An 18,643-nucleotide genomic window follows, 5' to 3' on the forward strand; every position below is an offset into this window, starting at 1 on the left:
CGTTGGTCTCGAAGGGGGTGGATTGTAAGATACCACATCGATTGGAGAAAGAGGAACGAATCATTCTTCATAAGGGTATAGAAATCTCTCCTAGTAGACGCGTTTTAAAACATTTTTATAATTTATTCTAAAAAAGAGCGTAATTCGATTATCGAGACCCAATAAAAATAGCATTTTTATAATTTAATTAGATAAAACATTCTAGATCTTATATTATACAGATGCGTGTGACAATGTTGTAAGTTAGAATATTTTTTTTTTTTTAAAGAAAAATCAAACAAATAATAATAATAATAAATAAATAAATAAATAAATAATAAAATTACCCACTTGTTCTATTTCATTATAAAAAGGGAGGCAATTGCTAACACTAATGGCATCTCCCACAGCTCCACTTACCAACCAGAGATGGGGAGAGTTGCAGGCCATCCATTTCTCCTCATCCTCTTCCTTTTCTCCATTGCAATCACTCCCTCCATTGCTCTTCCCAAAATCAAGCACTACAAATGGGAAGTCGAGTACATGTTCTGGTCTCCCGACTGCGTCGAGAACATCGTCATGGGTATCAACGGTCAGTTTCCTGGCCCGACGATTAGAGCCAATGTTGGTGACACTGTTGTTGTGGAGTTGACTAACAAGCTCCATACTGAAGGTGTTGTTATTCATTGGCATGGAATACTCCAGCGTGGATCTCCCTGGGCTGATGGTACTGCTTCGATCTCCCAGTGTGCTATTAACCCTGGTGAAACCTTCACGTACCGGTTCGTGGTGGATAAGGTGAGAAGGGTTTTAGATTTTGATGTCGAGAAATTACGTGGAATTATGTTGGGTAAAAAAAGTTTGTTTGTTTATTTGTTGGGTTTTTTTTCTACAGGCTGGGACGTTTTTCTATCATGGTCATTTGGGTATGCAGAGATCGGCAGGGTTGTATGGATCGTTGATAGTGGATCCTGAAGAAGGAAAGAACGAGCCGTTTCATTACGATGAAGAGATCAACTTATTGCTTAGTGATTGGTGGCATCAAAGCGTTCATAAGCAAGAAGTTGGTCTCAGCTCCAATCCAATGCGTTGGATCGGTGAGCCTCAGGTAATCGACGATATTAAAAAATTTAACCTTTTTAAATATTAGAAAGTTGAAAATTAATATTTTAATAATCATCCACAATTTTTCAAGTTCTTTTCTTTCTTTACCAATCAGAAAAGGTTTTGTTAGATTTTTTTTATTTCAAACAAAAATTGTCCACAAATTATTCTTTTTCTCTCTCTTCCCATTATTATTATTATTATTATTTATTTTATTTTTTTACTTTTTTCGTGAAAAGTTAAAATATGATTGCTTTATATACTTGTTTGTTAATAAATAGATAAATGAATTAAAAAAAATATAAATTTAATTTAATTTAATTTTCTAATAAAACAAAAATGTATGAGACACACAATTAAATTTTTGGACGATATATTAGACATTAAATTAAAAATTTAAAAATTATTAAACACGAGTACGAAAATTTATGAGCTAATTTTATAATTTAAGAGACCAATTTGAGAATAACTCAACAGATTTATATCATTAGTTAAGAGATCAAATGTTTAAATATTAAATATATAATTAAATTAAGAATACGATATATATATATATATATATATATATATATTTTGAAACATATATATAATTTAAGCTGTAATTTCCAAGAAAAGAAAAATTATTGAAAAAGAAAATATTCTTCTTCTAAATTCCTTGCTTGAACTATGGTTATTTTATTATACATACAGAGAATCTGTAAGCTTTATTTTTTTTTAAAGTTGATATTATATGTATGTATGTATATGTGTGTATATATAGATACAAGAACAACATTAGCAACATTGAGTTGTACTCCACTTTTTACTTTTAGATTAAATTTATTATAAAAAAAAACTCTGAACTTTTATCTTTTATTAAAATAATACTCGATATTTTTTCAAAATTACAATATTACCCTTGATCGTCTACTAAGATTTAGACGAAAATTGAGACATTAAACAGTATAGTTGTGACTTGGAATGGAACATAAACTTGAACATTGCTACCCGACAAGATTAATATTATATATATATATATATATATATATAAATTTGTGATTTGGGTTTGATAAATGATATGACGGTGGTTTTTGTCGTTGGTTTGTGGTTGAAGACTATACTCATAAATGGGAGAGGACAGTTCAATTGTTCGATTGCAGCTAAATACCATAGTGGATCCAAGCCATGCGCGTTAAAAGGGGGCGAGCAATGCGCGCCGTTTATCATGCACGTTCATCCCAATAAGACGGTCAGGATAAGAATTTCCAGTACCACTGCATTGGCGTCCCTTAATTTTGCTATCGGGGTAACTCTCTCTCTATTACTCTAACACAGAACCCTAATTGACTTTTAAAATTTACTGATAGGTTAAAAAAAATTAAAAAAAAAATTAATTGGTTTAATATTAAAATTCCCAATTTGTAAATTTTTTTAAACCTTAAATTTCATTAATTTGTGTTTGACCCATAAAGTTGAAAAGAAGTAGGGGTCGTTATGAGCACTACTTTTTAGAAAGTTGACGATTTTACCCTCCTACCAGAATTGACTATAATAATATTAGGGTTTGAATTTAGAATTATAATAATTACTTTTTTATAATTATACCTTTTAGTTCGGGTCAACCCGAAAGTTCGGGTTCAGAAAAATGAACCCAACCCTACTCGAAATGCTAATCCAATCCAACCCTTATAGTTCGAGATGGGTTGGTCTGGGTTGTTGTGTTGAATGTACACCCTTTATATAAACTATCTATTTTATCTGTAAAATAAGTTTTTAAATTTTAAAATATAATCTTTACGTTGAAATTTTTTTTAAAAATATGTATTTGATACAAAATTAAAAATTTACGAACTTATTAAATATATTTTTTAATTGGTACAAATAAAAAAAATCGAAAATTTATTAAAAAAGGAAAAACCTAAATTAGTAATTTTGCACGTGAAATATTTTAAAATATTAATAAAAATGGTAATATTCTTTTAAAGGGGCAGCACATATTCCCCCTTCTGACACATAATGTGAGGAGTCCACGTGTCTGTTGTCTTATCTCTTAACATTTATTATTTATTAAATTATCTAAAATCTTTTATTAATTTTAGAATATAAATTTGATTTTTTTAAATTCTAATAATATATTAAATAATATTTTCCATAAAAATAAAGATAGAAATATTATAATGTCATTGAGCCGTTGATATATGCAATTTAATTATATAAGATAAAACAAATAATTAAAATATTTTATTTAAATTATTTCAAAATTATTGTGTTTTTTTTTTTTTTCTCAAAATTTTAAACTTTGTAAATAGTTAGATTAATAAAAATATATTTAAACGGGATTATTTGTCTTAAATAAAAATTAATATTTAAAATTTTCAATAATACCTTAAATTTCTTTTAAAAAAATTAATTTTACAAAAACTTTAAAAAATGGAACATAGATTGGTCAACTATAATTGATATGTACTCTTCACGGAACCTATAATGATTTAATGGTTTATCATTTTTATTCTTCTTCAGAATCACCAACTATTAGTGGTAGAAGCGGATGGCAACTACGTTCAGCCATTTCGAACCTCCGACATCGATATTTATTCTGGCGAGTCTTACTCCGTCCTCATCACCACCGACCAAAACCCATCGGAGAATTATTGGGTCTCCATCGGCGTTCGTGCACGGCGTCCCAATACGCCACCGGGACTGACCCTCCTCAACTACCTCCCCAATTCCCCCGCCAAATTACCAATCCTTCCACCGCCGGAAACCCCCGACTGGGAGGATTTCGATCGAAGCAAAAACTTCACCTTCAGAATCTTCTCCACCATGAGTAGTCCGAAACCGCCGACGAGATTCGACCGGCGTATCTTCCTCCTCAACACCCAGAATCGATTGAACGGCTTCACAAAGTGGGCTATCAACAACGTCTCTTTAGCTCTCCCGCCGACGCCGTACCTCGGCGCCATGAAATATCGGCTAAAGACTGCCTTCAACCAGAATCCCCCACCGGAAAATTTCCCATCGAACTACAGCATTGACATCCCACCACCGAACCCAAACACGACGATCGGAAACGGCGTTTATCGGTTCAAATTGGGTGAGACGGTGGATGTGATACTACAAAACGCCAACATGTTAAACCCTAATACGAGTGAAATTCATCCTTGGCATTTGCATGGGCATGATTTTTGGGTTTTGGGGTATGGAGATGGAAAATTCTCCACCGCCGTGCATGGCCGGAAATTGAATCTAAAAAACCCCCCGCTGAGGAACACGGTGGTGATTTTCCCAAACGGGTGGACGGCGATCCGATTTGTGGCAGACAATCCCGGCGTTTGGGCGTTCCATTGCCATATTGAACCTCATTTGCATATGGGGATGGGGGTCGTGTTCGCCGAAGGAGTCGAAAAGGTCGGTAGGATTCCGAAGAAGGCTTTGGCTTGTGGGGTCACTGCGAAAGCGCTAATGAAAAACCCTATAAACCCTAAACCCTAAACCTTAAACCCTAACCCCTAGACACCACTGAAAAACCCTAGAAGGTGGCTTGAGGAAATGTTTTGTTGTAAGGAGTGAATGAATTTAAATTTGGTGTTTAGGGTTTGGGGAATGATGCAATTATTGGTTGAAATTTATATGTTTATGTATCCGTTGAGGTAATAAAAGGAAAATTTGAGGTGTTTGATGATAATTTTCTTGAGTTTTTTTTGGTAAATAGTCTAAAATTGTGGGGTTAAATGAAATATTATAAAATTTATAAAATTTAAATTAATTTTTTTTTTTAAAAAAAATCTATTACCCTTGAGTTGTCGTACCAATCCAACAATTATAAAAAAAAAATCACGATAATAATTTTAAAATTAAATAAGATAGAGTTAAAGAAAATAACACAGCAATTTTACGGTGTTCAGTCAAATTCGACCTATCCCACCCCAAGCCCTTCTTGTGAATTTGAATAAAAACTTTCTCGACTCTTTCTACGAATTAGAACAAAACTGTAATGTCGCTCTTTTTACAAGTCCAAGAGAAAACTCAATTCTTTTCACGACTCAGGGACAAACCCGTACAAATGTTGAAATTTTGAAAAGTGCATCACAAATCTGTAATTTAAGTACTCACAATAATATATTCTCAATACAACAGAAATTTCTCAGATAGATAGAAACAAGATTTAAAATCATGGCTTAATTTAATATTCTTTTCTTTTTTAAATTTAAAATAATAATGATATTGATGACGTCATAATTTAAATTTACGTTGTTTTTTATAATAATAATAATGATAATAGTATAATAACGACAATGACCATAAATTAAAATAATAATAATACTAATAAATAAATAAATCAAGTTTAGATTTATTTATTTGTTTTAAAATTTCAAATATAATATTATATATATAATTGTGTTTATTTTAAAATTAACTAAAATGCCACCCACTTGTTACTCTTCTGAAACTTTATGTGTCGTAGCTTGATTGGTTCATGATGGCGACTCAACTGTGATGTCATTATGTTGGGTATTGTATCGTCGTTCTAAGCTTTATATGGTAGACACTTCGAAACGCTAAAATAATTAGTAATTAAAAATATGTTTATTATCATCCCAACATCAATTAATTAATTTGAGATTAAGCGTAGAAAAGCAAACAATTTTACTATAACAAACATATAGTATATACTTGTCCAAAAATGCCTTCCAACGTCTTTAACATGTTCTGATTCGTGGAGATGATAGTACGAGTGCGAATCGACTAGAAACTTTAAACGTAAAACGACATTTCCGGTTTGGATTGACTCCAGCTTCCTTCGTAAAACTGATGTGAAATCCTTCTAATATTAACATACTAAAAATGCGGAACTTAAGTCCAAAAAAGGCTTTCGAATATTAGGGGCAACCGATATCAAGTCCTCAAATGTTTACCTTTTGTTCTTCCTTGATTCTTGGCGTATTTGAATAAACCAAGGCTTTCGAAAATGGTCTCCGAGTGCCATTAAAGATTTTCAATAAATTTTCAAAAATTCATCTTTAAAAGAAAATTTGAGTTTTTAATTTCTCATCGAGGCTCGGGTGTTACATCAAACAAAAGATCGGGACAATAACGTGTAAGAACCCTTGCGTATAGATGATGACCTGAGTTACGAAGAATGACAGGTAAGAAACGCAGCCCTAGAAGTGAAAATCCTATGCAAAAGAGAATTTGCCTTTTTCAAGGTATTGTGACAGAATCACAAAGCAAATAAAGTTAAATTGGAACGAAAAAATGAGATGAGAGAAAAATATCTGGAGCTATCCCGACATTTAGACACTTTTGAGGGCAAAAGTGTCTTTTGAGGCATATGACATAACGACCCAAGTTTAAAATCCATGATACCTTTTATGAGATATTTTAAATTAATATTTTTCGCATGCTTTAGTTATGTCATACATATAGTAGCAACTTTATTATAGTAGAAAAATTGGGTTGTTACATATATGATATCTCCTTAATAAGCCCGCATGAATGTTTATAATATGTATACCATGCTCTAGGTGATCAATAGGATAATCTCCCTACCAAAACATGCATAAGAGAACTGCTCGGACGCTACTAAAAACTTATAGACCTCCACGACATCTACGAATGAAAAGGGTGGCTCTCCAAGCCGTCAACAGTATGTACGATGCCATCCATTTAACGGAGTCATTAAAGGCTCCAACACCCGCATTATCAAGTTCTACTCTAGTGCCCATGCCGTCAAGCCAGACATGGGGTCGATTAGTGTTATATGACCTAATAATTCAATTGGATTACCATGCATTGCAGATCGTCATATGGAGGGATGTGGATCACACCGGCAATGCAGATCCGTCCTATAGGGAGCGTAGATCATGCGGGTAATCCTCGGAACTAACATGCATAAATTATAATCGAAATCAAATCGTATAGGTCGTATTAGATTGACCGATTTCTCCGGTCACTCAATCTTTCTGACACACCGTAACACAAATATATCCCAACAAAATTTAAGAATAAAGTTTCATGTGACAGAAAAACAAACACATCACATGCGGATATTCTACCTACTTGCAAATACAAATGGTGAAGGTCCCACATGACAAATAATTAATTTTATCTATAACAGATCACGGATTAGCCAAGATCCAAGGAGGCCTAATTAAGATCACGGGTTACCTAAAAAAAGCAATACATTCCAACTTTATAAATATGTTCAAACTAAAACAAATCAAATAAGACAAAAAAAAAAAAAAAATCAATGCTAAGTTCATTTTCTCGAGTTTGAAAATAACACTCACTTTTAAAAGTTAGACGCTTTTCTCGGAGGTAGCAATTTTTTAATCTTTACAACGACGAGAATGAATGATCAAACGTGTAATCTTAAAGAAGAGAGTGCATAACAATTATCATTAAAATCAGCTCAATTTAACCTTTTGAAGTAATGCATTCTTATGATATCATTTTATTCGGTTTATTGATTTATTGTGCGAGGGTAGATTTCTAAATTCTCACTACAAACCTCCACACCTACGATCCAAAACATACCCCTAACGAAATAAAGGCCCGCACGACTTTTTTTTCGTTATAGTTAGAGATGTCTATTTAATCCGTAGAAATCCGTCCCAAACAGAATGAAAAGTCTTTATATAAATAAGAAATGAGAAGAGTCGAGAAGAAATTTTCCTCGGCCTCTAGCTAACCAGAATAGTAGACGGGGATTATATTCCTTGCTTCCTACCCTGCCCAAATCTCTGTCTCATCCCGTCTTTTATATATATATATAAAATAAATAAATAAATTGTAACGACCCAAATCCGCTACTAGCAGATATTGTCATCTTTGGGCTTTCCTTTTCGGGCTTCCCCTCAAGGCTTTAAAACGCATATGATAGGGGAAGGTTTCCACACCCTTATAAATGGTGATTTGTTCTCCTCCCAAACCAATGTGGGACATCACAATCCACCTCCTTCGTGACCCAGCGGCACTCCTTCTTTTAATCGATGTGGGATTGTCACCAAATCCACCCCCCTTCGGGGCCCAACGTCCTTATTGGCACATCGCCTTGTGTCTACTCCCCTTCGGGGAACAGTGAGAAGGCTGGCACATCGTCCCGTGTCTGGCTCTGATATCATTTGTAACGGCCCATATCCACCGCTAGCAGATATTGTCCACTTTGAGTTTTCTCTTTCGGGCTTCCCCTCAAGACTTTAAAACGTATCTACTAGGAGAAGGTTTCCACACCCTTATAAATGGTGGTTTGTTCTCCTCTCCAATCCAACGAGTGACATCACATCAATATTCTTTTTAGGTGAAAACTAAATAAAAATGGAATATAGAAAGCTTTTTTCGTCCCTACCTTAAAATAAAATATATATCAAAATTAAAATTTAACCTTTCTTTTAGGGGAAAAAAAAAAGCTAGAGCAGAAGAAGACATACCATCCTTTCACATGACAAAATAGCTCCTTGATAAACGCAGAGAATCATTTGGCCTCTCCTCTTCCCTCTCCCTTTTAACACCTTTGCTTCCGTTCTCCTCCTTCCCCTGCAAGTTCAGTCCTAAACTGACACAACAAAACACCCAACAACTCCATTCCCACCATCTCCCTCTCTCTGTTCTTCACCATCTCCAATGGCTCTCTTTGTCTTCTGCAATTTGCTGCTTCTCCTGCTAGCTCCTTTTGCAGCCTCTAACATAGACCAAGATAGAACTGAGTGCTCAGACCAACTCATCGGCCTTGCCCCTTGCCTGCCTTATGTTAGCGGCGATGCCAAAACGCCTACCATTGATTGCTGCAGTGGGCTCAAGCAGGTGGTGCAGAAGAGTAAGAAGTGCCTCTGTGTTCTTATCAAGGATAAGGATGACCCTAATCTTGGCCTCAAAATCAATGGCTCCCTCGCTTTGGGTCTCCCTAATGCCTGCCATGCTCCTTCTAATATCACTGAGTGTATCTGTAAGTTAACTAATCTCATGGTTTTCTACTGTTTCCTGTGTTTTTCATCACTGTATTTCTCACTTGGGCATTGATCAAACACCTTGAGTATGAAATCTGTCAATTGGGAAGGAGAACGAAATCTTGGGTTTTAAAAACGTCGAGAGAAAACCCGGAAAGGGAAAATTAAAAAACAATATCGATTAGCGGTGGACTTGGTCTTTAAAAACCTTGGGAGTAAGCTCAAAAGAGAAAAATCAGAGAACAATAATATCTGCTAGCTGTGTGATTGGGTTTTAACAATCTTGAAGGGAAATTCACACCAGACTAATTAGAGAACAATATTTGTTAGCGATGGACTTAGGATCGAGTCGTAGTTGTTTGTACTCAAATTTCATGGTTTCCCACTGAATTTCTCAGTTGGGCATTTTGTCAAACACCTTGAGTGCATCAGTATTAAAAAAATTCCACGGCTCGGAACTCTAATTCTCAGCTGGGCATTTTGTCAAACACCTTCTGGGTATTGTATTTAACCATGCTTTGTATATGGATTTTCAGCTCTTTTGCACTTAGCACCAAACTCTACAGAAGCTAAGATATTCAAAGAGTCAAATTCCACAAGTGAACCAAGCAGTGCTCCAGATTCTAAAGGTAAAAACCAAACCCAAAATTTCCATCTAACTTAACAGAAAATCATTACCTTAGAGTAGATTGAATCGGTTTTGAACTGTTTCTCTCTGTTCGGTGATTTTGATTTACAGTTCATGGGAGTGCGTCCACTGCCAACGAGAAAAGCGACGGTGGAACGAGCAAGAAACCGATTGGAGGAGCAGGGATGATTATGGAGATTCTGCTAGGGTTCTTCATTCTATCGCATCTCAATAATCTAAAGTTCATATAAAAGCAGAACACAATTCCCTCAAATCCCTAATTTGTTGTTTCTCTTTGTAGTTCACGAGTTCTTGATCATCCGACAATTCATTATATGCCATTTTCTTGCACTATTTAGAAACATAATTTGGGGCGATTTCAAGTTTTTTCTTCAAATTTCTATGGAAACTTGGTTCTGAACAAATGATAAGATTTCAAGGATTTGTTTTACTTACCAGTTTGGCAGCATGTTCAGTCGTGCAACTCCGCATGTCCTCCAAGATCATTCGATTTTCCATTCAATTCTATCGAGAAATGAGCCGTCAACTAAGCTGCCTCATGTTTATCAGTTGGCAAAATTGAAGCTGTGGGATATTTTCAAAGTATTTTTGGTTAAATTATAAAAAATATTCTCAAAGTATTTAGAAATCATGAGTCTCTGCAATGATATGATATTGTCCACTTTGAGCATAAGCATTCATAGTTTTGCTTTGGGTTTCCCCAAAAAGCCTCATACCAATAGAGATAGTATTCCCCACTTATAAACACATAATCATTTCTTAAATTAACCGATGTGGGACTCTCTCAATAATCCTCAACAAACTAGGCTAGTCGAACTGAATTAGATTGAACCAATTGAATCAAATTGGATCGGTCGAATTGATCAACCTTGCTCACCTTACAAAACTCGACAAATTCAAGTTATGGTGCACAATTTTCTAACAAAAGGTGGAGATGCCGATTCAACTATAGTGTTTATGCGTGATGCAATGATCTAAAATGCATAGAAGGAAATATATAAAATATGATGATGCCTCCAATGGAATGTCTATCGGTGAGATAGAAAACAATCATGTCTTCGTCTCTATGCATCACGAGAACCAATAACTATTTTGTTAACCTTAGACCACTCAGTCCACCTAACTTTTAATTTCTTCCAAAATTAGGTGTAAACCTATAACGTTTTGAAAAATCGAGGCAGATCTTTTATTTTCTTTAAAATTTAGCTTTAAATATATACCGTTTTGAAAATCTAGATAAATTCGAGTAAGCTGATCTCATAACGCTTTTTGGTGAGATAAAAAAGATATGTCGTTATCGAATGCATTTTGGTTTTGGGAACCAAAACATGTAATGTAGCACACGTGAGTGTAGCGCCTTAGACCACTCGGCCATCCTGACTTATAAATTAAAAGTCAAAACAATAGTTCCTCATCTTTATCCATTATAGTAGCTAGAATTCTTTGGTGTTATTATTAGCTCATAAAGTGATTAAAAAATATACTTGGTATTAAAATTAAATTTTAATCAAATGACTACTAAATGTCAGAAGTGGGATTTGAACCCACGTCCTCTCACGAGGACCAGAACTTGAGTCTGGCGCCTTAGACCACTCGGCCATCCTGACTTGTATTTTTGTCAAGACCCAAGAAAGATCCAGAGTAGTCTGTTCCCTTGCCAACCGATGGTGATACCATTGACGAGATAGAGAACATGCTATTGGGGATCAGGGATGAAAAACCTTCAATATGGTCTGATATCAAAAAAAAATTTAAGTGGGTTACGCCCTCTCGGTCATCCATTAATATTTATTTAGATATAAATGCTTGTCAAGAGTGGGATTTGAACCCACCCCGTTTCATGGGAACCAGAATTTAGAGTCTAGCTCCTTAGACCACTCGGTCATCCTGACTCATAATTAAAACTCAACTCAAAACAATAGTTCCCCGTTTTTATCCATTAGATAATTGGTTTTTGTCAAAAGTGGGATTTGAACACGAGGATCAAAACTTGAGTCTAGTGCTTTAGATTCCTAATTGATTTTTTTTTCTTTTTTTTGGGTTAAATACTAATTTACAGCCATCTTAATACCTACATTATTTTTTTTATTAGATTCCTAAATTTTAAAAAATATAAACTTTCAAACTTATGCCATAAATATTTGAACTTTTTGTTTACAAATATGGGAGACAAAAGGTTGAAAAAGCTCTTATATCACTAAATAAAAATAATAAAAAATAAATAAATAAAGTCATAAACCAAAAAATTAAACCTAAAATATAATTTAAATTTTAATATAAACTTAAACGAAGCTTGCCCTAAATATCGTCTTAAATTGGTTAAGAGTCAAGAGCCATGTTCATTATACCCATAGTAAATTCAACCATCTTTTTTTCCCATGAAACTATTTACGAACTTCACTCGTGAACCTGAACCAATATGACCTTCCCTTATTTCAGGAGGTAAACAAAGACGAAACCTTAAACCTTTTCCAGAACCTCATCTTTTTTCCCCATGAAACCATTATCCATTTAATTGCCTATTTGTTCCTTCGTGGTAAGAACCCAAATCCACCACTAGTAGATATTATCCTATTTGGGCTTTCCCTTTCGAGCTTCTCCTTAAGGCTTTAAAACGCATCTGCAAGGTTTCCACACCTTTATAAAGGGTGTTTTGTTCTCCTCCCCAACCAATGTGGGACATCACATTCATAAAAATTATAAGATGAAGTCAAATTGAGGCATCTTTAGATAATCACATTTGTTCTACAAGAGATTTTATAGAGATGTCAAATATGATTTAGATAGCTAAGTTTATATGGCAAGATTTATGGAAATCAATTATACCATAATTAAACTCTCATACCTCTAAACTCTACTACTAGTTACATTCTTCTGGCATTCTCCCAAAATTGCTCCAAATTAAGAGGAATTCTCATTTATCCATTTGCTGATTACGAAATCAAATGTTCATTGATCTATACCCCACAACACCTTATATAAGATAAATTTTGAAAGTTGACAAAATCAAAATAAGATAAATTCCAACTCTTCTTCACTGAACAGACAACAAGATGAACAAACAGTTGATAGAATTACATTAGCACAAATTCATATGGTCACACAAGAAAAATAATGTTACAGATACCAACCAAAAGCATTTGGAATTACAATTTACAAACACTAGTCTGTCATGTCATTTTAGATTATAGTGTTTCCCAATTCACTATGGAGTTTAGTATTACCTTTTCCCCCGAATCCCTATCTCATTCTGAAGCTGTAATTTTGTAGCCATCACCTTCTATGTGCAATTTGTGTCGTAGCTAGCAAGTCCCAACAATTCTGGTCCTTCCATTCTAGGGTTATTCTCAAAGCTGCAACAAAGGGAACACATGTTGATTAGTATATGGAGAAGAGTAATCATGAGAATATTTGCTCAAAGATGGAGAGAACCAAGACTACAAAGCATCATATCATGTACATGGCCCTGAAGCAGTGGGAAGAAACTAGTTAGGAAAAAGTCTCGACATCGTCTTGCCGAAATTATTTGTTACATGGCCTTGCCGAAATCATGAGAACCAAAAGTCTCGACATCGCAGCCTCAAGTTAAAGAGTAAACAATAATATACACAAAGCTGCAGCAAGCAGATAAATGTGCACATGGAATATCTAAGATTTGAGGGCTAATTCCTCAGCCTCCTATCACAAGCCTCCAAATCCGACATTACTTTCAATCATATAAGTGGTAGGCCCAATACTCAATAGAGAGATTTACGCCAGCCAACCAATTAGAAGCTCAAAAGTAGAGATATGAACAGTGAGAAGGGTGGTTTGTGTGAGAGAAGGGTGGTTTGTGTGAGAGAAGGGTATATGAGTAATAACACCATTGGTTCCTAGTTATCTGTTGTGTGGTTAGGCAAAAGTGTAGCGGCATGGAGGAATGGCGATTCGTTGAAAATGAAGTCTCAGAAAGATGGGGGGAAAGATTTTTTCTAATCTTGTAAGAGAGACCTCTTGAATCACCCTCTGCTCGGGAACGATTTCCTTAACTAATAGAGCCTGTAAAGCCATTTCCATTTTCTTGCCTTAATTGGGTAAGGATGGATCTACCAATTAGTTACCGAACAACGTATGAGAAGGTAAATAATGAAATATCTCTACTAGCAACATCGTTACAGACACTAATTTTGATTAAAGCGCAGCAATATTAGGGGGATTAAGTCCACATATTATGATAAAAACAAAGTATCATTCATTCTCTTATCTTTTTTCACTTTGACTTGATGCTGGCAAAGGAGTGTTACTCTGCCATTCACACTTTTATGCATTTCAAAATATAGAATAGTAAGAGAATAAAAATAGGGAAGGAAATAAATTCAGAAGCCTACTTGTTTAAAGGTATGTGCTCAAATGGTCCACTGGTTGGTATTGTTCCACACAAGTCATTATTTGAGACATCCCTGAAACAAAGGAGATACAATGCATCATAAACCGATCACATGACATTGCACAAAATTTAAACCAGGGATGTATATCACCTAAATGACTACTACACAACAGTGAAATTATACAGAGACTTACACAACTTTAAGGCTTGTAATTGCAGTCAGTTCTCTTGGGATTGGTCCATTTAATCGGTTATCATTAAGCCGTCTGCAAAACAAAAAATAAGTTCAGACAAAAATTTGAAAAGAAAGGATAGCTAGAGAAAGCATTCTTTCAGATTTTCCTTCCAATTCAGTAACAGAAAAATCACAGCCATAGGTTTCATAATCCTATTATCAACTATCAAGCAGAAGCGGAAAGAGATGGTTCTTCAGAAAATGGATAGAGAAAAGTTGTTTTTCAAAACATTGTAGAGTTAATTCTAAGAATGAAATATTCACAAGCAATAACTTCTTGCGAGATGATGATCATACTAAAAAATTATAAAGACTGTTGGTCCATACAAGTTGAAGTTAGAAAGAACATAAAACTTCAAAATAAAAAATAACCTAGCTGAACGAGGATGAATAATGTAAACAAAACTCACAAGAACACAAGAGATTTCAATTTCCCCAAAGAAAAAGGGATTCGTCCAGTGATGTTGTTGTTATACAGGTCCAAACTGATGAGGCTCTTCAAGTTTCCAAGCTCATCTGGAATAGTTCCATGGATGTTGTTTTTGTAAAGTTCCCTACATATTTAGTGGCAACAGAGTAAAAAATCAACAATCAGTACAAACCCAGATTAAATATTTAGTATATCACACGAGATTTTCATACCAACCATTTTTTACATTAGAACTAATCGAGAAAGTAAGGAGCAGCAAAATTCAAATTAAAAGGACAATTTGTGATAGGCTTTCCCTTAGATAGAATCCCATGAGGAGATACAAGAAACAGGTAGAAAGGACATTAGGGGGGAGAACAAATTTGGAAAATGGTTAGAAGAGAAGTAAGCATGAGGCTCTTCAACTGAACTTCATATTGTGTCGGATAGAGTGGAGGGTTGTAAATAGGCGTGTAGGTAAGTATAAGAGTCAGTAGAGTTTGGAAGTAGTTTGGAATAGAAAAGATATCCAAGTCTCCTCAGTAGCATTATTATAATAGTCCAAGCCCACCGCTAGCAGATACTGTCCTCTTTGGGCTTTCCCTTTCGGGCTTCCCTTCAAGCTTTCTAAAAAGCGTCTACTGAGAGGTTTCCATGCCCTTATAAGGAATGTTTCATTCCCCTCCCCAACCGATGTGAGATCTCATAATCCAACTCCCCTTGGGATCCCAATGTCCTCGTTGACACACTGCCCGGCGTCTGGCTCTAATACCATTTGTAACAGCCCAAGCCCACCACTAGCAAATATTGTCCTTTTTGAGCTTTCCCTTTCAGGTTTTCCCTCAAGGTTTTTTAAAACACATCTACTAGGGAGAGTTTTCCACACCCTTGCAAGGAATGTTTCGTTCCCCTCCCCAACCGATGTGAGATCTCACAATTATACCGTGAGTTCTTTCTACTAGTTGACGAAACCAACCTATTACTTCATATTTAAGAACCACCGCCACTTGAACACTCCAATACTCGTTGGACACACACATACCAAACACCTTGTTGTCAAAAGTCAAAGTAGTACCTATCCTACTAGTTTTTCAGGAATTTAGAAATGTTTACCATCAAGTAGAAACATGATCCTAGAAAATAATTTATTTCTAGAAATAATTTAAATAACTCCATCACAATTATTGGCAAATCATAACGTTCAAAGAACGTGGGCAAATCTACACTTAGTGAAACAACGAAGAATTAAATATTGTGATTAAACAAACAACATACAAATATTGCAGGTGCTCAAGCCTTCCAAGTTCAGGAACAAGATGTCCAGACAAATTGGAATTGCCCAAGTCCCTGAAAAACAAAATCAAATGTCTGATCAGCTGGTAGTGATAACATCAAGCCAACAGTACACGAGCTTTTACACAGGTAAAGAGAGCTATCATAAATAAGACTCCAACACCACAATGGATGGCGCACCAATCCTTCACACCCAAGCATCCGTCGTCAAACAACACGCAGACGGGTGGATTTTCACTTCCTTCTTAAGATTATCGTTCATCTTTAAGCATTAAAATTGGTTTAACTTCACAGTGAAACCAGTCGAGATCCTCATATGACGATAATAAGACACAACGATCAACCAAATTCGCGAAACAATCAACTGGATCCTTGCCCAAAACAGAAGATAATGCGAGAACGAAACAAACCTCACAATAGCATTAAAGAGAAAGTACCAATAGACGAAGAGCATAACGGAAAATTCCGGTAATCTAAATGAAGAAAATAAACAAAACACAAACAGTCTCTTTTTTTTTTTTTTTTTTTTAAACCAANAAAAAAAAAAAAAAAAAAAAAAAAAAAAAAAAAAAAACAAAGAAACAGAGACCGTACAGTCGGGTAACGCGGTTGTCCTGGTTACAAGTAATGTGGAACCAAGTACAGGGATTGACGAGAGTAGGATCCCAACTCTGAAGCACGTTATCAGGATCGGACAAGCTCCGGCGGAGAGTGTAGAGAGCGTCGCCTTCAGAGTTGGCAAGAGCAACGTGAAGAACAGAAGTTAGGGTTACTGTAAAGAGAAAGAAGAAAGTCGAAACCCAGAACCGAGTCGCCGCCATGGCTAACCCTGAGACTGGTTCAGGCGGCGAAAAACCCTGCAATTCTGCGAATTGATTGAAGATTCTGAATGGAAAACAGTGTAATTTCAGAGAATTTAGGATCGAAAAACGAGAGAGAAAGAGAGAACGAAGAGGAAGAGACGGAACGGAAATGAGGGAAGGTGGGGGTTTCAGGCGTTCGGAGCGACTTTCTTGAGATTCTCTTTTTCTTTTTCTTTTTTCCCTAATTTACAATTTATTTAATTTATGAAATTATTAAATTAGAAACCAAAAAGACAATTTTAACCCTAAACTTATTAAATTCTATCGGACTTTCGTTCGAGATTATGTTGGATTATACACAAAAGATCCTCTTTTGTCTCTTTATTGGTATCACTCAGGTGTGAAGAATCCCGAGCGTAATCTCGAGGGTGATTGCAATAAGTAGAAATCTCATTCACTGGTCGAAATCACGTAAAGACTATTCTAGAAGTTCTGTGTGAGCACCCGCTTCAAACCCATATGATATTTCGTATGACTAAATCATTCTAGATCGAATGGCCACTATCAACAAATTTCGTTTTTTAAAGTAAAACCCACACAAATAAACAGACTTTTGTGTTCTTCATCATATTTAATGTCGTTACTAAAAATATAAGCGTAATGAGGATCCAGGTAGCAGTGTCGTTGAAGGTGACGGTAACTATGGCGGTTTTATCGACTACCGTAGTGAGAAGTTCAAGTTCAGCTAAAAAACAAGTGAGAGCAGCACCCATAACAGTGTCGTTGAAGGTGACAACAACTATGACGGTTTTATCAACTACTGTAATGAGAAGTTCGAGTTCAACTAAAAAACGAGTGAGAGCAGCACTCATAACAGTGTCGTTGAAGGTGACAACAACTATGATGGTTTTATCAACTACTGTAGTGAAAAGTTCGAGTTCAGCTAAAAAAACGAGTGAGAGCAGCACCCATAACAGTGTCGTTGAAGGTGACAACAACTATGACGATTTTATCGACTACCGTAGTAAGAAGTTCGAGTGAGAGCACACCCATAATGGTTAATTACTTTTATCACCCATTATGAATTCTCTCACAATTATTTTATTTTCTTTTATTTTAAAGAATAAAAATAAAAAGGTGGAGAATTTAAATATAAAGTCAATAATGATGGCTTTTGGAATTTGGAAGGTGAAAAGACTAAAAAGCCCTTCTGTCATTTGGTAATTATTTAAATTATCCTCTCTCGGTTGGGTCAAAAAGTAAATGAGATAATGGTCCGTTCAAAGTCCAATAATTTATTATTTTCATTTTTTATATTTGTTTTGGAATTATATACTTAGATCCTCTTATTTTATTAAAAACATTTCTGTTTTATTTTATATATTTTTAATTATAAATTTATTTTAAAAAAATTAATATAGTTGTGGGTAATAAACTTGTAAAAATATAATATTGAATTATCATTTATAATTTTATGATAACAAAAAAAAATTAAATTAAATTAACATAACAATTTAGAAATTAAAATCTTTATTTATATATATATATATATAGATATATATATATATATATATATATTATTTAATACGACAAGAAAATGTTTAATTAATTATTTATTCAACCATAAGAAACTCATCTGAAATAAAATTAAATACCTAAAACTATTTTTATTTCACATTTATTTATTTATATTACTTAATACCACGTGAAAATGTTTAATTAATTATTTATTCAATCATAAGAAATTGATTTAGAATAAAATTAAATATCGTAAAAGTATTATTATTTTACATTTATTTATTTATATATATATATATATTATTTAATACTATGGAAAAATGTTTAATTAATTAATTATTTAATTATAAGAAACCGATTTA

At 34.5% G+C, this 18,643-nt stretch overlaps 3 protein-coding genes, 1 long non-coding RNA gene and 1 other non-coding gene across 5 annotated transcripts; 2 read left to right on the top strand and 3 right to left on the bottom strand.

Annotated features, from left to right (window-relative positions):
• Positions 1-387: 387 nt before the first annotated feature.
• Positions 388-4,747, top strand: LOC111461608 (L-ascorbate oxidase-like). Its single transcript, XM_023105198.1, has 4 exons — positions 388-777; positions 875-1,087; positions 2,177-2,368; positions 3,583-4,747. The coding sequence occupies exons 1-4, from the start codon at positions 409-411 to the stop codon at positions 4,552-4,554; spliced, it is 1,746 nt and encodes a 581-aa protein (XP_022960966.1). The 5' UTR covers positions 388-408; the 3' UTR covers positions 4,555-4,747.
• Positions 4,748-6,990: 2,243 nt separating this feature from the next.
• LOC111461614 lies at positions 6,991-8,589 on the bottom strand. Its single transcript, XR_002713607.1, has 2 exons — positions 8,493-8,589; positions 6,991-7,230 (listed from the first exon to the last, which is right to left on the bottom strand). It is a non-coding gene; the product is annotated as an uncharacterized LOC111461614 (long non-coding RNA).
• Positions 8,568-10,033, top strand: LOC111461612 (protein YLS3-like). Its single transcript, XM_023105204.1, has 3 exons — positions 8,568-9,007; positions 9,545-9,637; positions 9,748-10,033. The coding sequence occupies exons 1-3, from the start codon at positions 8,686-8,688 to the stop codon at positions 9,885-9,887; spliced, it is 555 nt and encodes a 184-aa protein (XP_022960972.1). The 5' UTR covers positions 8,568-8,685; the 3' UTR covers positions 9,888-10,033.
• A 1,147-nt stretch (positions 10,034-11,180) lies between these two features.
• Positions 11,181-11,264, bottom strand: TRNAL-CAA. The gene has a single exon. It is a non-coding gene; the product is annotated as a tRNA-Leu (tRNA).
• A 1,447-nt stretch (positions 11,265-12,711) lies between these two features.
• On the bottom strand, positions 12,712-16,992 carry LOC111461611 (leucine-rich repeat protein 1). Its single transcript, XM_023105203.1, has 6 exons — positions 16,555-16,992; positions 15,943-16,014; positions 14,669-14,812; positions 14,218-14,289; positions 14,025-14,096; positions 12,712-13,010 (listed from the first exon to the last, which is right to left on the bottom strand). The coding sequence occupies exons 1-6, from the start codon at positions 16,779-16,781 to the stop codon at positions 12,938-12,940; spliced, it is 660 nt and encodes a 219-aa protein (XP_022960971.1). The 5' UTR covers positions 16,782-16,992; the 3' UTR covers positions 12,712-12,937.
• Between the last annotated feature and the right edge of the window lie 1,651 nt (positions 16,993-18,643).

Source organism: Cucurbita moschata, unplaced genomic scaffold (assembly GCF_002738365.1).
Source record: "Cucurbita moschata cultivar Rifu unplaced genomic scaffold, Cmos_1.0 Cmo_Scf00025, whole genome shotgun sequence".
NCBI classification, from domain to species: Eukaryota; Viridiplantae; Streptophyta; class Magnoliopsida; order Cucurbitales; family Cucurbitaceae; genus Cucurbita; species Cucurbita moschata.